The sequence below is a fragment of the Branchiostoma belcheri genome, unplaced genomic scaffold (genome assembly GCF_001625305.1).
Source record: "Branchiostoma belcheri isolate BF01 breed outbred unplaced genomic scaffold, Haploidv18h27 scaffold60, whole genome shotgun sequence".
Taxonomy (NCBI): Eukaryota; Metazoa; Chordata; class Leptocardii; order Amphioxiformes; family Branchiostomatidae; genus Branchiostoma; species Branchiostoma belcheri.
In genome coordinates this window covers 678,222-691,010 of record NW_017804243.1, presented here as the reverse complement: position 1 = coordinate 691,010, position 12,789 = coordinate 678,222, and the positions used below count along the sequence as shown (strand labels likewise).

The window sequence follows — 12,789 nt, the reverse complement described above, 5'->3', positions numbered from 1 at the left end:
CTTTTATGGATTGCGATGATATTTGGTGTGCTGGTAAGTCTTGGAAAGACAAAGGTCAAGGTCAAATATGGGCCTCCTGGTGGATGACCTTGGTACTGCAGCAGAACTTCCGGTTTTTGTATCTTTTGTCCTGAACAAGCTATGGTCTTGACTTTTTGGTGATAGATAGCTTATCCTGTCAGCAATAAGTGGCGTAAGTTTGGTCCCCCTAGCAGCTTGTTCTGGAACTGCAGGGGACTTTCTGGCGAAACCTTTAAAAGCCAATAAGTCCATATAGGGACAACGTATTTTCATGATATTTGATGTGTAGGTAGCTGAGAGAGAGTTGTACATGATTAAATGCAAATTATGCAAATGAGGACTTTATTTGCATAATTAATGAGGAAATTCTATGATTACAGTGTGTTACATTATACTACTTTCATACATGTAATGTATGTAACCTATGGCAGGCAGAACATCAACAGATACTAATTATGCAAATTATGACGTAATTTGCATAATTTATTCAAGAATTCTATGATTTCTTAATGGTGAATAATGGACATGTCATACTTGGGACATCTGTAAGTTAATCAAAAGTTAACATTCATCACGATGCATATATCATGTTAATGCGGAGGTAATTTGCATAATTAAAGAGGAAATGTACATTTACATATCAAGCCCAAATTTCATGGAGGTATGAAATCTCGGAATTCTTGTTTCGAGCTGCACTGGATTTGGTATCTCGCTTTGTGAGAAAAGGTGATCACAGACAAAATTACGTATACCTTACATGTAATGAAGCATGCATTAAAGATATGTGTTCCCTGTGTTTCCCACCTGCCCTGGTCCCCGAGTGAGTCCGAGACTCCGAGTCAACGTCGGCCAGCTTGCATTTTTTCAGTCTGCCCAGTTTTACCGATAGATTTTGAGAGGGGGGCGCTGGAGGCGCTCGTAATCTAGGGGGGGTCCGGGGGAATGCTCCCCCGGGAAATTTTCAAAAACGCAATTTCCCGCATTTTGAGAGGCAAATCATGGTGTTGAGAGTGTTTGTCCGCCCTTCTGATGTTTTCATATTTTACTCAAGTTTTTTGTTAATTTGCCTGTCAAGGTTGACGGATTCGTTAAAAAAAATTCTGTAACTCTCCGCAAACTTCCGGAAATTAAAGGGAAAACTGGCTAGAGCCGAAGAGACCAAGCGCAGAAGCGCGAGTCGAGCGCCAAAGGCGCGAGCAATGTAAGGGGTCCGGGGGCATTCTCCCCCGGGAAATTTTGTATTTTTAAACCTTCAATGACGCATTTTCCTGCACTTTGAAAGGCAAAATTAGGCGTAACGAAGAATTATTCATTAACGCTTAACGCTGAATTTAGGATGACAAATAACGTTTTACGTTGAATTAAAACGACCCATAACGCTTCACGATGAATATACTGACAACGCTTAACGTTGAATTAGAGCGGGCCGGCAACGATTAACGGTGAATTAAAATAGCCCATAACGGTTAACGAAAAAGGGCATGCAGACCCTCATTTATGGAACTTCTCCCCTCCTTCCAAGAATCAAACGCCCCTTGGAAAACCACGCTAACACTATTAACACTATCCAGTCCCTCTTGCCCGCTCTTGGCCTCGGAACACGTTTGTTTTCCATTGAAACGGATAGTATTTGATCAAAACACACAGGACAACAACAAACCTCGTTTCCGAAATCAAGCCTCAAGCAACTTGCAATGCTGTTCAGCTCCGGTCAGAGGCCACGTGTGCGCACGGTCTGAAAGCGCCCCGTAGCGGTTTATTTACAAAGTACACCTCTCAAGACTGATGTGTTGTTATGGCCTCGCGTCTCTCTGTGTATGCTATTTACGATGCAAAATACAGGAATACCTCTTTATAAATATAATTAAGATTACAGCAATTGATACCAAACAAGTCATCAGACTTTAAAAGAAATAAGAGTTCGGCATAGACTAGCATTTGAGTTTTTGACCACACAGTAGCGCTCCTATAACGGCGGCTCGACTTACTGCAGCGTTGAAATCTGGAAGCAGTTGCCGACACTTTCCTTCGAAATTCTATGCTTTTGCTTCATTTTACTTCAAGGAGGTACATCTACATTAGTCCCTAGGGTATCTAAGACAATTTAAAGTACAGCTTACCAACAAAACGGACGTGGCTCGTCTTCCTGTGCGGAATTTTCAGCTATCCGTTCTTCTTCCCTTCCATGCGTGCACACTCGCCATGTTGGAACGGCGTGTTTCACGCACAGGTGCCAGCGGCCACCTGTTCATCACGAGTAAAATTTGAATTCGGTAATCAAGTCAACATTAGATCAACAACAGGCCAATAGACAATCACCACACATGAAGGCCTGAAAATTGTGATAATTATGTCGTTTTTCCTCAGGCAGAAGATTTTAATATTGGGGGCCAAATTACTTGAAATTCGTTGGTCCAAGCAGATATTATGGCGTGGATAGGTAATCTTCAAGCAGATACCGGGTGGCTTGGATATGCCATTTTCAAGCAGATACGGGGTGGCACGGACAGGTATTAAATCTTCAAGCAGATACAGGATGGTGTGGGTAGGCAATGTTCAAGCAACAGGGTGTTGTTCACTAATAGGCGATGGCCTCGTGTCTCTGTGTGCATGTTATTTACGATGCAAATTACAGGAACGCCTCATTATAATTAATATTACAGCAATTGATATCAAGCAAGTTTATAATCAAAGAAGAGTTCGGCAGAGACTATCATTGGACCACACAGTAGCGCTCCCAGCGGCTGCTCGACTCACTGCAGCGTTGAAATCTGGAAGCATTGCCGACACTTTCCTTCGAAATTCTATGCTTTTGCTTCATTTTATTTCAAAGGAGGTACATCTACAATAGTCCACAGGGTATCTGAGACAATGTAAAGTACAGCTTACCAACAAAACGGGCGTGGCGCGTCTTCCTGGGCGGAATTTTTACCCGCTCGTTCTTCCCTTCCATGCTGCTCACTCGCCATGTTGGACGGCGTGTTTCACACACAGGTGCCAGCTGCCACCTGTTCATCACGAGTATAATTTGAATTCGATAATCAAGTATAATTAGATTAACAACAGGCCAATAGACAATCACCACACATGGAGGCCTGAAAGTTATGATAATTATATCGTTTTCCCTCAGGTTTCTTCTTCTCCTGCCATTTCGATTAAAAAAAAAACTTAAATGGTTTCAACATCTTAATTTTGGGGCCAAATTTAATGCTTGAAATTTGCTGGTCCAAGCAGATACAGAGTGGCGTGCGTAGGTAATCTTCAAGCAGATACCGGGTGGCTTGGATATGCTATATCTTCAAGCAGATATAGGATGGCGTGGACAGGTATTAAATCTTCAAGCAGATACAGAATGGTGTGGGTAGGCAATGTTCAAGCAGATACAAGGTGTCATGGATCCTATGAAAAGTAGGAGCGAAAATTTGTACATGTAACATGACGGGATGATCCTTGAAAGCATCTGAAATTAGACATCTGCTTTTTCCCTTTTTTGGCAAAGATTTGACACAATTTGGGGTTAGTGCTGCACTGGAGCAGCCAGACTTTTGCGATTCAGCCCACCTCACAATTCAGCCCTTGGCTGCAAGGAGAGAGTAGCCGGTTCACCCAATAACAGTATTAAACCACAAGAGTTCCACGGCCTTCACCAAATGATGTTAACCTTTCTGATGAATGAAAATGTACATTTTCTAATTCTTTATGAAAATAACATCCTCATTTCAATTCAATCACGGATTATATCAGATGATCATATTATTCACCCAATGCCAGTCTTATCTTAATAAATTTAAAGAGTGTACATATATGCTGTACATGTCTGAAATTGTCAAAAGTGGCTGTGAACATTATGTGAACATAATTTTCCAGAGGTTTGCAATTTTTCTGCACAAATGTCCTTTGTTTCAAAAAGTCCTTCCTTTAGGGTTGTTCATTTACAAATGTATATATCTTCTACATATTTAGTTGGAGGCAAAATCTATGGTATGCAACTTTACATAGTTTTTTTTATGTAGGTAAGTTAATTTCTTAACTACGGACAATTACAGAAGACCACAAGGACACAATGGTCAGTCTTTGATACAATTTTAATCTCTGTCTAATCTGGTAAACCAGGACTTAATGGTGATAGTTTGCATTATCAATGTACATGTACATGTATGAGACAAATGTACCGAAAGAGGCAGATAAAAGTAATTTGCTGATATCCTGAAGACAGAAGCTAATATGGAATGAAAAAAAGAAAACACAAATACAGCTTTGTGCTTATGCTTTGAATAAACGGATGCTATACATGTATAATATCTTTGTTTCTACTCATACAAGCAGTTAAAAAGATACATCATAATCATTATGCCTTTTAAATTTCTGAGTCAACTTGAAATTTTATCTTTCACCATGTACATGTCATCTCAAGCTGCGTCAAGCCTTGATGACAACAGAATCGCTAATTTGTGACAAATTGGACTATGTTCCTGCACAGCAGTGACAATATATAAAAGATCTACCCCTGAGGCATTGCCAAAAAAAATGGTCACGTTGTTGCATGTGTTGTTGACTGGCTGGAACTTGTGTTCTCCGGTGTGTCCGAACCTTCCTTCACCTCGTTCCCATGTCCTTCCTCTTTCTCTCTCTCATTCTGTCCATCCTCACTAGTACTCTCCTCCTCCTCTACCTCCTCATTCTCTTCTTCCTTCTGTTCTCCGGATGTCCGTGTGACCCAGGGCGAGGCGGGAGTTCGGGTCAGGTTCAAGTTCTTGACCACGGACGACGCGGGCGCAACCAGGACCTTCCGCGACAGTCTCATCATCCCGGTGGCCGGGTCCCGCCCAAAGTACTTGACTGACATTTCTTGTCCGACGTCAAAACCAAGAGCAGACGGATGGCTTACCTGAGGACGTGGGAACAAAATGTTTTATCTTTATTTGCAAAATCATGCTCGAAGGCTAATTGCTTCATAGTCAAAGATTGTCACTGGTAGAGCCGAAAATGTCTATAAAATGTTAAACGGACAATAGACCCTTTTTGGACATTCTCAAAAATTCTGGACATTTTTCAAACATTTCTAAGAATGTCTGAACAGGGGCTTTATAGGGTCTTTTTGGGGAGGACTTGCTTGTTGTGTTTTCCATTGTTCTTGAGGTGTCTGTCAGAATGTCTTTAGAAAAAAAGTGTGAAAACTGACATGCATATGAAAAGCACTGCACAAAGCCAAGACAATTTATAGGGGAGGACACCATTAATTAATAGACAGATGCTAATGCTCATTGTGCTAAACAAAGGACTCTCTCCTAGGGGTGTCCCTACCTGATGTGTGAAGAGACTATGGATATAAAATGTCCACCTTGGGTTATTTTGATGTCGTTTCTCATTAACTATGTCTACTTAATGTTCTCCCGACTGGCCTTTGTTCAGCAATGTCTAAATCATGTCTATTGTCCGTTTAACAATTTATAGACATTTTTGGCTCTACCAGTGTGTACAATACAATAACAGGAAACTGACAGTAAACTACTGTCTGGAAAAGCTTTTATAAGCTACATTAGAATATAAATACTTCTACTACTTCTACTAGACTTAGGCTATATTATGAGGTTTAACTTCTTCTTTGAAGGCAGTGGATAATAAATTTTCCCACTTTCTACATAATGAGTGGGTTTTGTGATCTTATTAGAAACGTAGTCTTTTGGTGATCTTCTAAATGATGAAAGGATGGAGAAATTATGACAACTGTTTGTATCTCTGTGAATAATTTCATCAGGTTTGCAAGAGACTGTATGAGACAGTTCTTTACAGTCAGAAGAAATTGTTGCTCAAGCAATTAATTTATTCAGTTGGATAAATTTTGAACCACCAATATTGTCAAGACATGTTTAATGTTTGTGCCACAGTGCAACATGCTACTCATGTGCAGTTGAAACAGTATGAACCAACTTCTATCAGGATACGCACCCTTCTGTGGTCCAGTTGTGAGTTGTGTAACAGTGTGGGCTGCATGGTGGGGAACAGTTTCACCATCACACCACTCTCCCTGCAGGAATGGAGCAGTATCATCAGGCTACACCAATCTCAAGTATATGTACTGTACATGTTCACACCTGTATGTCACATACGTACATTGTACACACAAGTATATGAAGAAAAGTTGCCACAGTCACACTTGACAGGGCATGCATTTTAGATACGGAACAGGACTACTTTGTGAGGGGTGTGAAGGAGTTTACATCAGGGCCCATCAACCCACTATGAACTGCTACGGTGGGAGATTCCCGCCGCTTTTGATTCACTCCTGACGTCATCACGCTTCCGACTTCCAGAGAGTCAGTGAGTGCATCACACATCTGACGAAAGTTGACGGGTTTGACGGAAAACAAAGCATGAACTCTACAACAATTACTATGAATTCTACCAAAATGGATGAGCTTTTATTTGAATATAATTAGATAGCTTTACCTGATCTCTGTGATGGTAGCTGTGTAAATGGCACCAAAGTCCAGCTGTGGTTCTCTCTGGTAAAAAGGAAGAGTAAATTTCAACAATCATTCTTGGCCTTCACCATACAGGGCAAACTACAAAGGATATACAATCATGTAGTATGCTTCTGAACTTTATTCCATAATATTACTCAAGTGTACAATAACATCAAGTTTTCAACAACCACTGAAAATTTGAACCTTGGGTATCGTAAAGTTCAGCATTGTACTATGATTAATACCAACACAGACGAAGTACAGTTTAACAGTATTCAGAACCAGTATGAAATAGTCCTGACCTTGTCCTTCAGCAGTTCGTCGATCTGTTCCCGTGCCTCGTTCATGGCGGCAGTGTTTGGCGCAAACACCGAGAACGTTTCCTCGTCCACCTGTGTGATGCTCACTCCTGGTGTACGGGAACAAAACAATAAGAACCAAAAATATTGGAAACAGAGAAAAATGGCACCATGCTTCTCCACTTCATACAAGACCATACTGTTGCAATAAAAACTGGAGCTCTAACATGTCAGTTACATTTTTATGTTTACCTTTGCAGAAGGCAAATATTTTGTTTTTACACAATCATGTACTTGGTTTCTTTTTATTCCATTCCAAACAAATAAGGTGAATGACCTGGACCAGATGGCTGTCACCATGGTGACTGGTGCTGTATGTAGCAGACACCCTGACTGGTGTTGATGTGTTTGTGTAAGGTAAACGTCATGTATTTGCTTTGTAAATGTTACTTTTCTAGTTTCATCTAGTTAATCAACACAAAAATTTCAGGATGTCAGGGCTCAAAATGCCCACCTGCAACCTACAATCGGTAGACAAAAAAAAATACAATTTTGTACCACTAACACGCAATTTAGCAAGCTGTATCTTAGGTGTGTTAATGCATAATTATCAAGACATACACAATCATATTTTGATTGTTGACAGTAAAAGCACATTCTCATCCCATACTACATGTACATAGTGTTAGGATTACTGGTAGTCTTGTAGTATGTTTTTAAATCGTTATATAGCAATAAATGCCATACTTTCTTTATTGTAACTTGAACAATCATTGTCCAAAGTGCATGTACATGTATTTGAAACCCAAAATGTACATGAAAAGAAGTTGTGAGCAAGCTTCACCTGTCTCTGCTGTGATGTTCCTGATGTTGTACCCTCCAGGACCCACAAACTGGGCTCTCTTGGCCATGGGCACTTTCAGCTTTTCTGCAAGAAGATATAACGTCCTTGCATTTCATCTGCATGCGCATCAAAACATCTTAAAAGTTTTCAAATGTAAAAGTCCTTGACTACAGTGTTCTGACAAATTGTTGTATGTCACAAGAAGATATACTTGTATGCTCCAAAAAGACTCTGTACAGAGTACATGACATTGAACTTTATGGATTTAGTACTGGCTAGGATTCCAATTATGTATATATACATGTATACTATATGTTGTTATATTTTGTCTGACACTGACTTCTTCCCTCATGACTTCAATGAAAAGCAGCCAGCAAGTCAATTGAAGTTTTTCATGAGTAAACAAAGACTCCATAATGCAATAACAAACAGCAGTAAACAACTAGCTCACCAGATACCGGTCCGTACTCCTTCCTAGTGTTCCTGGGTTTGGCCAGCGTCCTGTTCATGATGTTAATGATGTCAGACTTGGCCATGGTGGCCTGCTGGGTGGCCTCCATTATAATCTTCAGCGGCAGGCCTGGTAACTTGATGTCAGCCTACAGGGACAAGGTGGTCTTGTGGTTAGGGTTGTATGTGTTGACTCAGAAACTGAAGGTTCTGGGTTCGAATCCCTGAATTGTTGCACCCTTTAGAAAGGCACTTTACACCTATTTCCTCACTTAACTCAGGTGCAAATGCAGAACATGTACCTAGTTTGATGTCACTGTTTTGATTCCTATTATTCCTGCAAGATGTTGAGTGTTTGGGAATTTAGACTCTTTACACAACTTTCCTCCCTCAATCCATCCAGGTGTAAAATGGGTACTACCTAACTTGGGCACGTAAAATTAGGAGGATGGGCTCTGCCTTCCAATACCGTACCCTAGACAGTGGATTAACAACACACTGCCCCTATGACCTGAAAAAGGCTGCAGGACTACCTTTACCTTTTACCAAATCATTCTAATATAGATGTACAATATTGTATGAGACATAAAGCTTGCCTACCCCACTCCCCACAAAGAGAAAAGTATGATGCTCACGTGCAGTGATACAGTTAGAACATCTCTCACCTGCAGAGCTGTTACTCCTTTCTTGGTTCCTGCCATCTTGAAGTCCATATCTCCCATGTAGTCTTCTATACCCTGAGAAACAAAAGCACCTAATAGTAAGTATCTTAGAATTTTCTATCAAGGCACAACATTGCTTTTCCATTGAATCCACATTATCTGAATTTTAGAAGTACTAATTGGACAACTTATTATAATTATGATTAACTGTGGGTGTTGATAAACGAAGATAATGAATGATGATTGAATTTTTTTACAATACCAGTATGTCTGTGAGTAGTTTGTAGTCCTGGATGTCTGTGGGGTTGTCAGGGTCAGTCCTGGTTACCAGACCTATGGCTACACCTGCTACAGGAGCAGAGATGGGCACCCCTGAAACAGATCAGTAACTTCATGTTATATTTACATCTGCTACAGGAACAGAGATGGGCACCCCTGAAACAGACATAATGATGTTATACAAAATTAATGTATATATACAGTACACCTGCCACCAACATGACAACAACCTACAATTCAGTGGACATGTATGTGTACACTCCATAGTTTGGACACTGCATATGGCAAACATGACCTAGCAATACTAGGAAACAAAAAAAATTGACTTAGAGGCTTAACACATAGTGTGTCCTATTCAGATATATCTTTTTATTAACAAGCAGAGACTTTCTAAGATACATGTACATGTAGCAGGCATCAATCTACAAGATAATTCAAACTAATAAGGATAGGACTCACCAGCATCCATAAGTGCCAGGCTGCCTGAACAAGCTGAGGCCATAGAGGAAGAACCTGTAAAAACACACAAAAACAAACAGCTTGAAATTCATGTCCATACATCTTGTGTACCAGATGTTAAAGAATTAAAGTTATGAATTTAACAAGCAGACTAATAAATTAAAATAACTCAGACCAACACTGTAACAAATTTCAGAGTCTACCAACACAAAATTTCCATATGCTGAGAGAATGAAAGTTGTATGTAGCCATAAAAGTCGATTAGCCAGTGATATAGTACAACTGTGCACACCCACCATTGGACTCCAGAACCTCTGCAGTCAGTCTTATAGTGAAGGGGAAGTCTGAGGGAACAACTGGCTTTAGGGCATTCTCTGCTAAAGCACCTGTACATGATACACATGGAAAGAACTGTTAGCTTCATACTAGTGACATATACATGTAGTTCTTCAACACAAAGGTAATGGAAATATTGTAAAGGACTGTGGAATCAAATATAGATTGTCTGACGGAACTGCACAAAAGTGTTACTGATTTGATGATACAGTGTATTACCCACCATGCCCCAATTCTCTTCTTGAGTTGGAGGACACCCGGCCTGTCTCATTAGTAGCGTAGGGGGGAAACTGAGAAAACAAGAGAAAGGTTAAAATTTACATAACTGCACATTCATTTGACCAAGTGATGAATACAAACATCAACAAGAAATTGAGGATTTCAAATTTTCATCACTTTTTGTTTTAAAAAATAATTATCGTTCTTGTGGTTGTATTATACATTGTATGTCATGCTACATGTACTTTTGAATTTCCAAGCACTTAGTAAACTATACTTACCACATAATGAAGCATGAAGTCCTTCTTTTTCAAACCACTGAAACAAAGATTTATAGTTAACATTTGTAAAAAAATGAACAGTAATAAGATGCAGGGCAGTCTGCTGTTAGATTTGGTACACATACACATGTACATGTACATGTATATCTTATGAGAATTGTGTTTGCAGACTTGTCCATTTACTAGATATTTCCTAATTCACAATAGTTGTAAACAGTTAGCATGTACATTATTTTTGTACATGTATCTAGAACAACTATAGATGCCTGCTGTGGTGAAATATGTGCTATATGCACAGAAGAATGAGAAATGTAAAAAAAAAATTCTCTGCCCCTGAAACATTGCAAAAAAACATGTTGGGTTTTCATCCCTTATACAGCTGCAAATTTGCCTGTAATAAACTGCACTTGCTAGGTGGTATGAAAACTTACCCAAGAATCTCAGTGATAGGATCCATTTTCAGTGAAGATTCCTTGGAGTCAAATGTCACTGTGGACAAAACCTGCAAACAAGACAGGACATGATCATGACTTTTAAGGGATGGGATGGAATTATGTAGTACTATGTAGTAATACTTACTTACCATACGATACCACTCATTACCAACAATAGTTCAAATATGGTTTATTCAAATGTAACTAATAGTATGTACATGTAACTTATGAGCCCCCTCATGGCTTCGAGATAGCAGCTCTTTTCTCATTCAAATGATACTTTGATTGGTCATTTTAAAGTCATGAACCAGGATGTGATACAATGTTCTTGAATGTTGTGTCAAAAAAGATAGAAACAGACAAAATTCTGATGCAACATCAACCAAATATTTAACAGAAACCATGGTTTTGCTCAGGCACGGTATAGATATATAAAATAATATGTTCTGCCGATGTACAGTACGGATCGCGGGATAAGCATCATCAGGATTCGGGATTTTGCGGGATATCCCGTAACAGTATGCAGGTTTAGACCTCTGACATACCTGTGTCTGTCCCCTCTGGAACAGTGCTGACCCGTGTAAGGGTTTGTACAGGTCCACATCACAGGAGATGTCCCTCAGGGAGGTCATATCACGCCCGTCACATCTGGGCAGAGAACATGAAAAGATAAGTACAAATTACAAAGTCCCATAGCCTTTCATAGAGGCAGTATGTTCATGCATTGTCTCTAGGCCACTGTCTCTATCACCCAATTCAAAACTCTTATACCTTTGGAATAACCTTGTTAGAATGCAATGTGCAGTTATGCATTTCTGACAAAGACTTTTGCTTATAGGTAAAAAGAGTTGTTCCCCCTTACGTGATGTGCAGTTATACATCTTCCATAAAGAGTTTTGCTATCTTTATGGTCAAAGTTGTTCTTCCTTAATACATGTAACAATGTGCAGTTTTACATGTCTGACACAGATGATTTGCTTTACATGTAGTTTGTTCCAAACTATAGGAACTTCTCAATAAACAGGTCCCAATGGAAGATTAAGGGGCATCTAGGCTACCTGGATTTAGAAATAGGCTGCACCAAACAAAATGTGGTTTTTGCAGCACAACTGGGCAACCTAGTATTTTGCACACTAGTACTGAAAAACACACCTTTGATACGTGTCCAGAATGAGGTTCCTGAAGACCTGTTTTGTGACCACACTGATGGCTTCATTGATCATGAAGGGTTCAGCCTCGGGAAACAACTCTGCAAAATGTACAACAACACAGTTAGCAAATGTGTTGAAGGATGTAGTAAAAAAATGTTTGTCACAATTCAGCATTTTTGTTACTGATAGTCGCCAATTATATGTTGATTGGAAACAAAAGTTTTCTATTACAAACAACAAGAGAGATTTTATCATTTTGGTTGGTTAAGTCATCATATTACACGGCTTGCCTACCCTTTAATTTTTCCTCCACCTCAGCCCGGATTTCTTGTACAGCATTGTCACGAGAAAACTGCAGGAATACAACACAAGTTTTCTCAATCCTAAATCCTATATACAGACAACAATTACTTTAGAATTACAGTAACAATTCCTGCCCAACAACCTACTGCTCTATTTATTCTTACTACTCAACCAAATCATAATATATGGTGACCAGCCCCTCCAACTCTGTCCTCACTTGCAGTGCTTAAAGTTTGTGGTGAAAACAATAATAGCCCAACACATCTTTGTGGTGTAACGATTTATGGGTGCAGAGGCACTGTGAAAATTGCGAAAACAAAGCTCGAAATATTTCAAGATATAGATGTATATTTGATACATTTACAATACAGAATATATCTGTATCAGACTACAGAAAAGTGTAACATTATACTAGTATGACACTGTTGTAAATATGGAAAAGAGCAAGCGTTACTTTACCTTATGATGTGAAGGATCTGTAAAAACAACTTGAAGTCTTTCTGTAGCAAGTCTGAGAAGGGAAAGTTTTGATTATCAATGACACCTTAAAGATACATTAACTTTGAATTGTAAGCAACACAAAA

The 12,789-nt window shown here is 39.4% G+C and overlaps 1 protein-coding gene across 3 annotated transcripts in view; it reads right to left on the bottom strand.

The window, feature by feature from the left end:
- LOC109482807 (polyribonucleotide nucleotidyltransferase 1, mitochondrial-like) overlaps positions 1–12,789 on the bottom strand; it is a 22,168-nt gene that overhangs the window by 1,404 nt on the left and 7,975 nt on the right. The window contains exons 10-26 of one of the 3 annotated variants that reach the window (XM_019785648.1): positions 12,665–12,716; positions 12,197–12,254; positions 11,904–12,000; positions 11,297–11,399; positions 10,749–10,819; positions 10,318–10,354; positions 10,041–10,107; positions 9,778–9,867; positions 9,482–9,535; positions 9,006–9,115; positions 8,747–8,818; positions 8,083–8,230; positions 7,632–7,715; positions 6,791–6,897; positions 6,472–6,527; positions 5,971–6,049; positions 4,132–4,909 (exon numbers count right to left, since the gene is read on the bottom strand). In XM_019785648.1, the coding sequence (XP_019641207.1) occupies positions 4,553–4,909; positions 5,971–6,049; positions 6,472–6,527; positions 6,791–6,897; positions 7,632–7,715; positions 8,083–8,230; positions 8,747–8,818; positions 9,006–9,115; positions 9,482–9,535; positions 9,778–9,867; positions 10,041–10,107; positions 10,318–10,354; positions 10,749–10,819; positions 11,297–11,399; positions 11,904–12,000; positions 12,197–12,254; positions 12,665–12,716 (1,642 nt within the window). In that variant the 3' untranslated portion in view covers positions 4,132–4,552. Of the gene's footprint in view, positions 1–4,131; positions 4,910–5,970; positions 6,050–6,471; positions 6,528–6,790; positions 6,898–7,631; positions 7,716–8,082; positions 8,231–8,746; positions 8,819–9,005; positions 9,116–9,481; positions 9,536–9,777; positions 9,868–10,040; positions 10,108–10,317; positions 10,355–10,748; positions 10,820–11,296; positions 11,400–11,903; positions 12,001–12,196; positions 12,255–12,664; positions 12,717–12,789 lie in introns of those variants that run through there. The other 2 variants (XM_019785647.1, XM_019785649.1) reach the window with 2 other exon arrangements.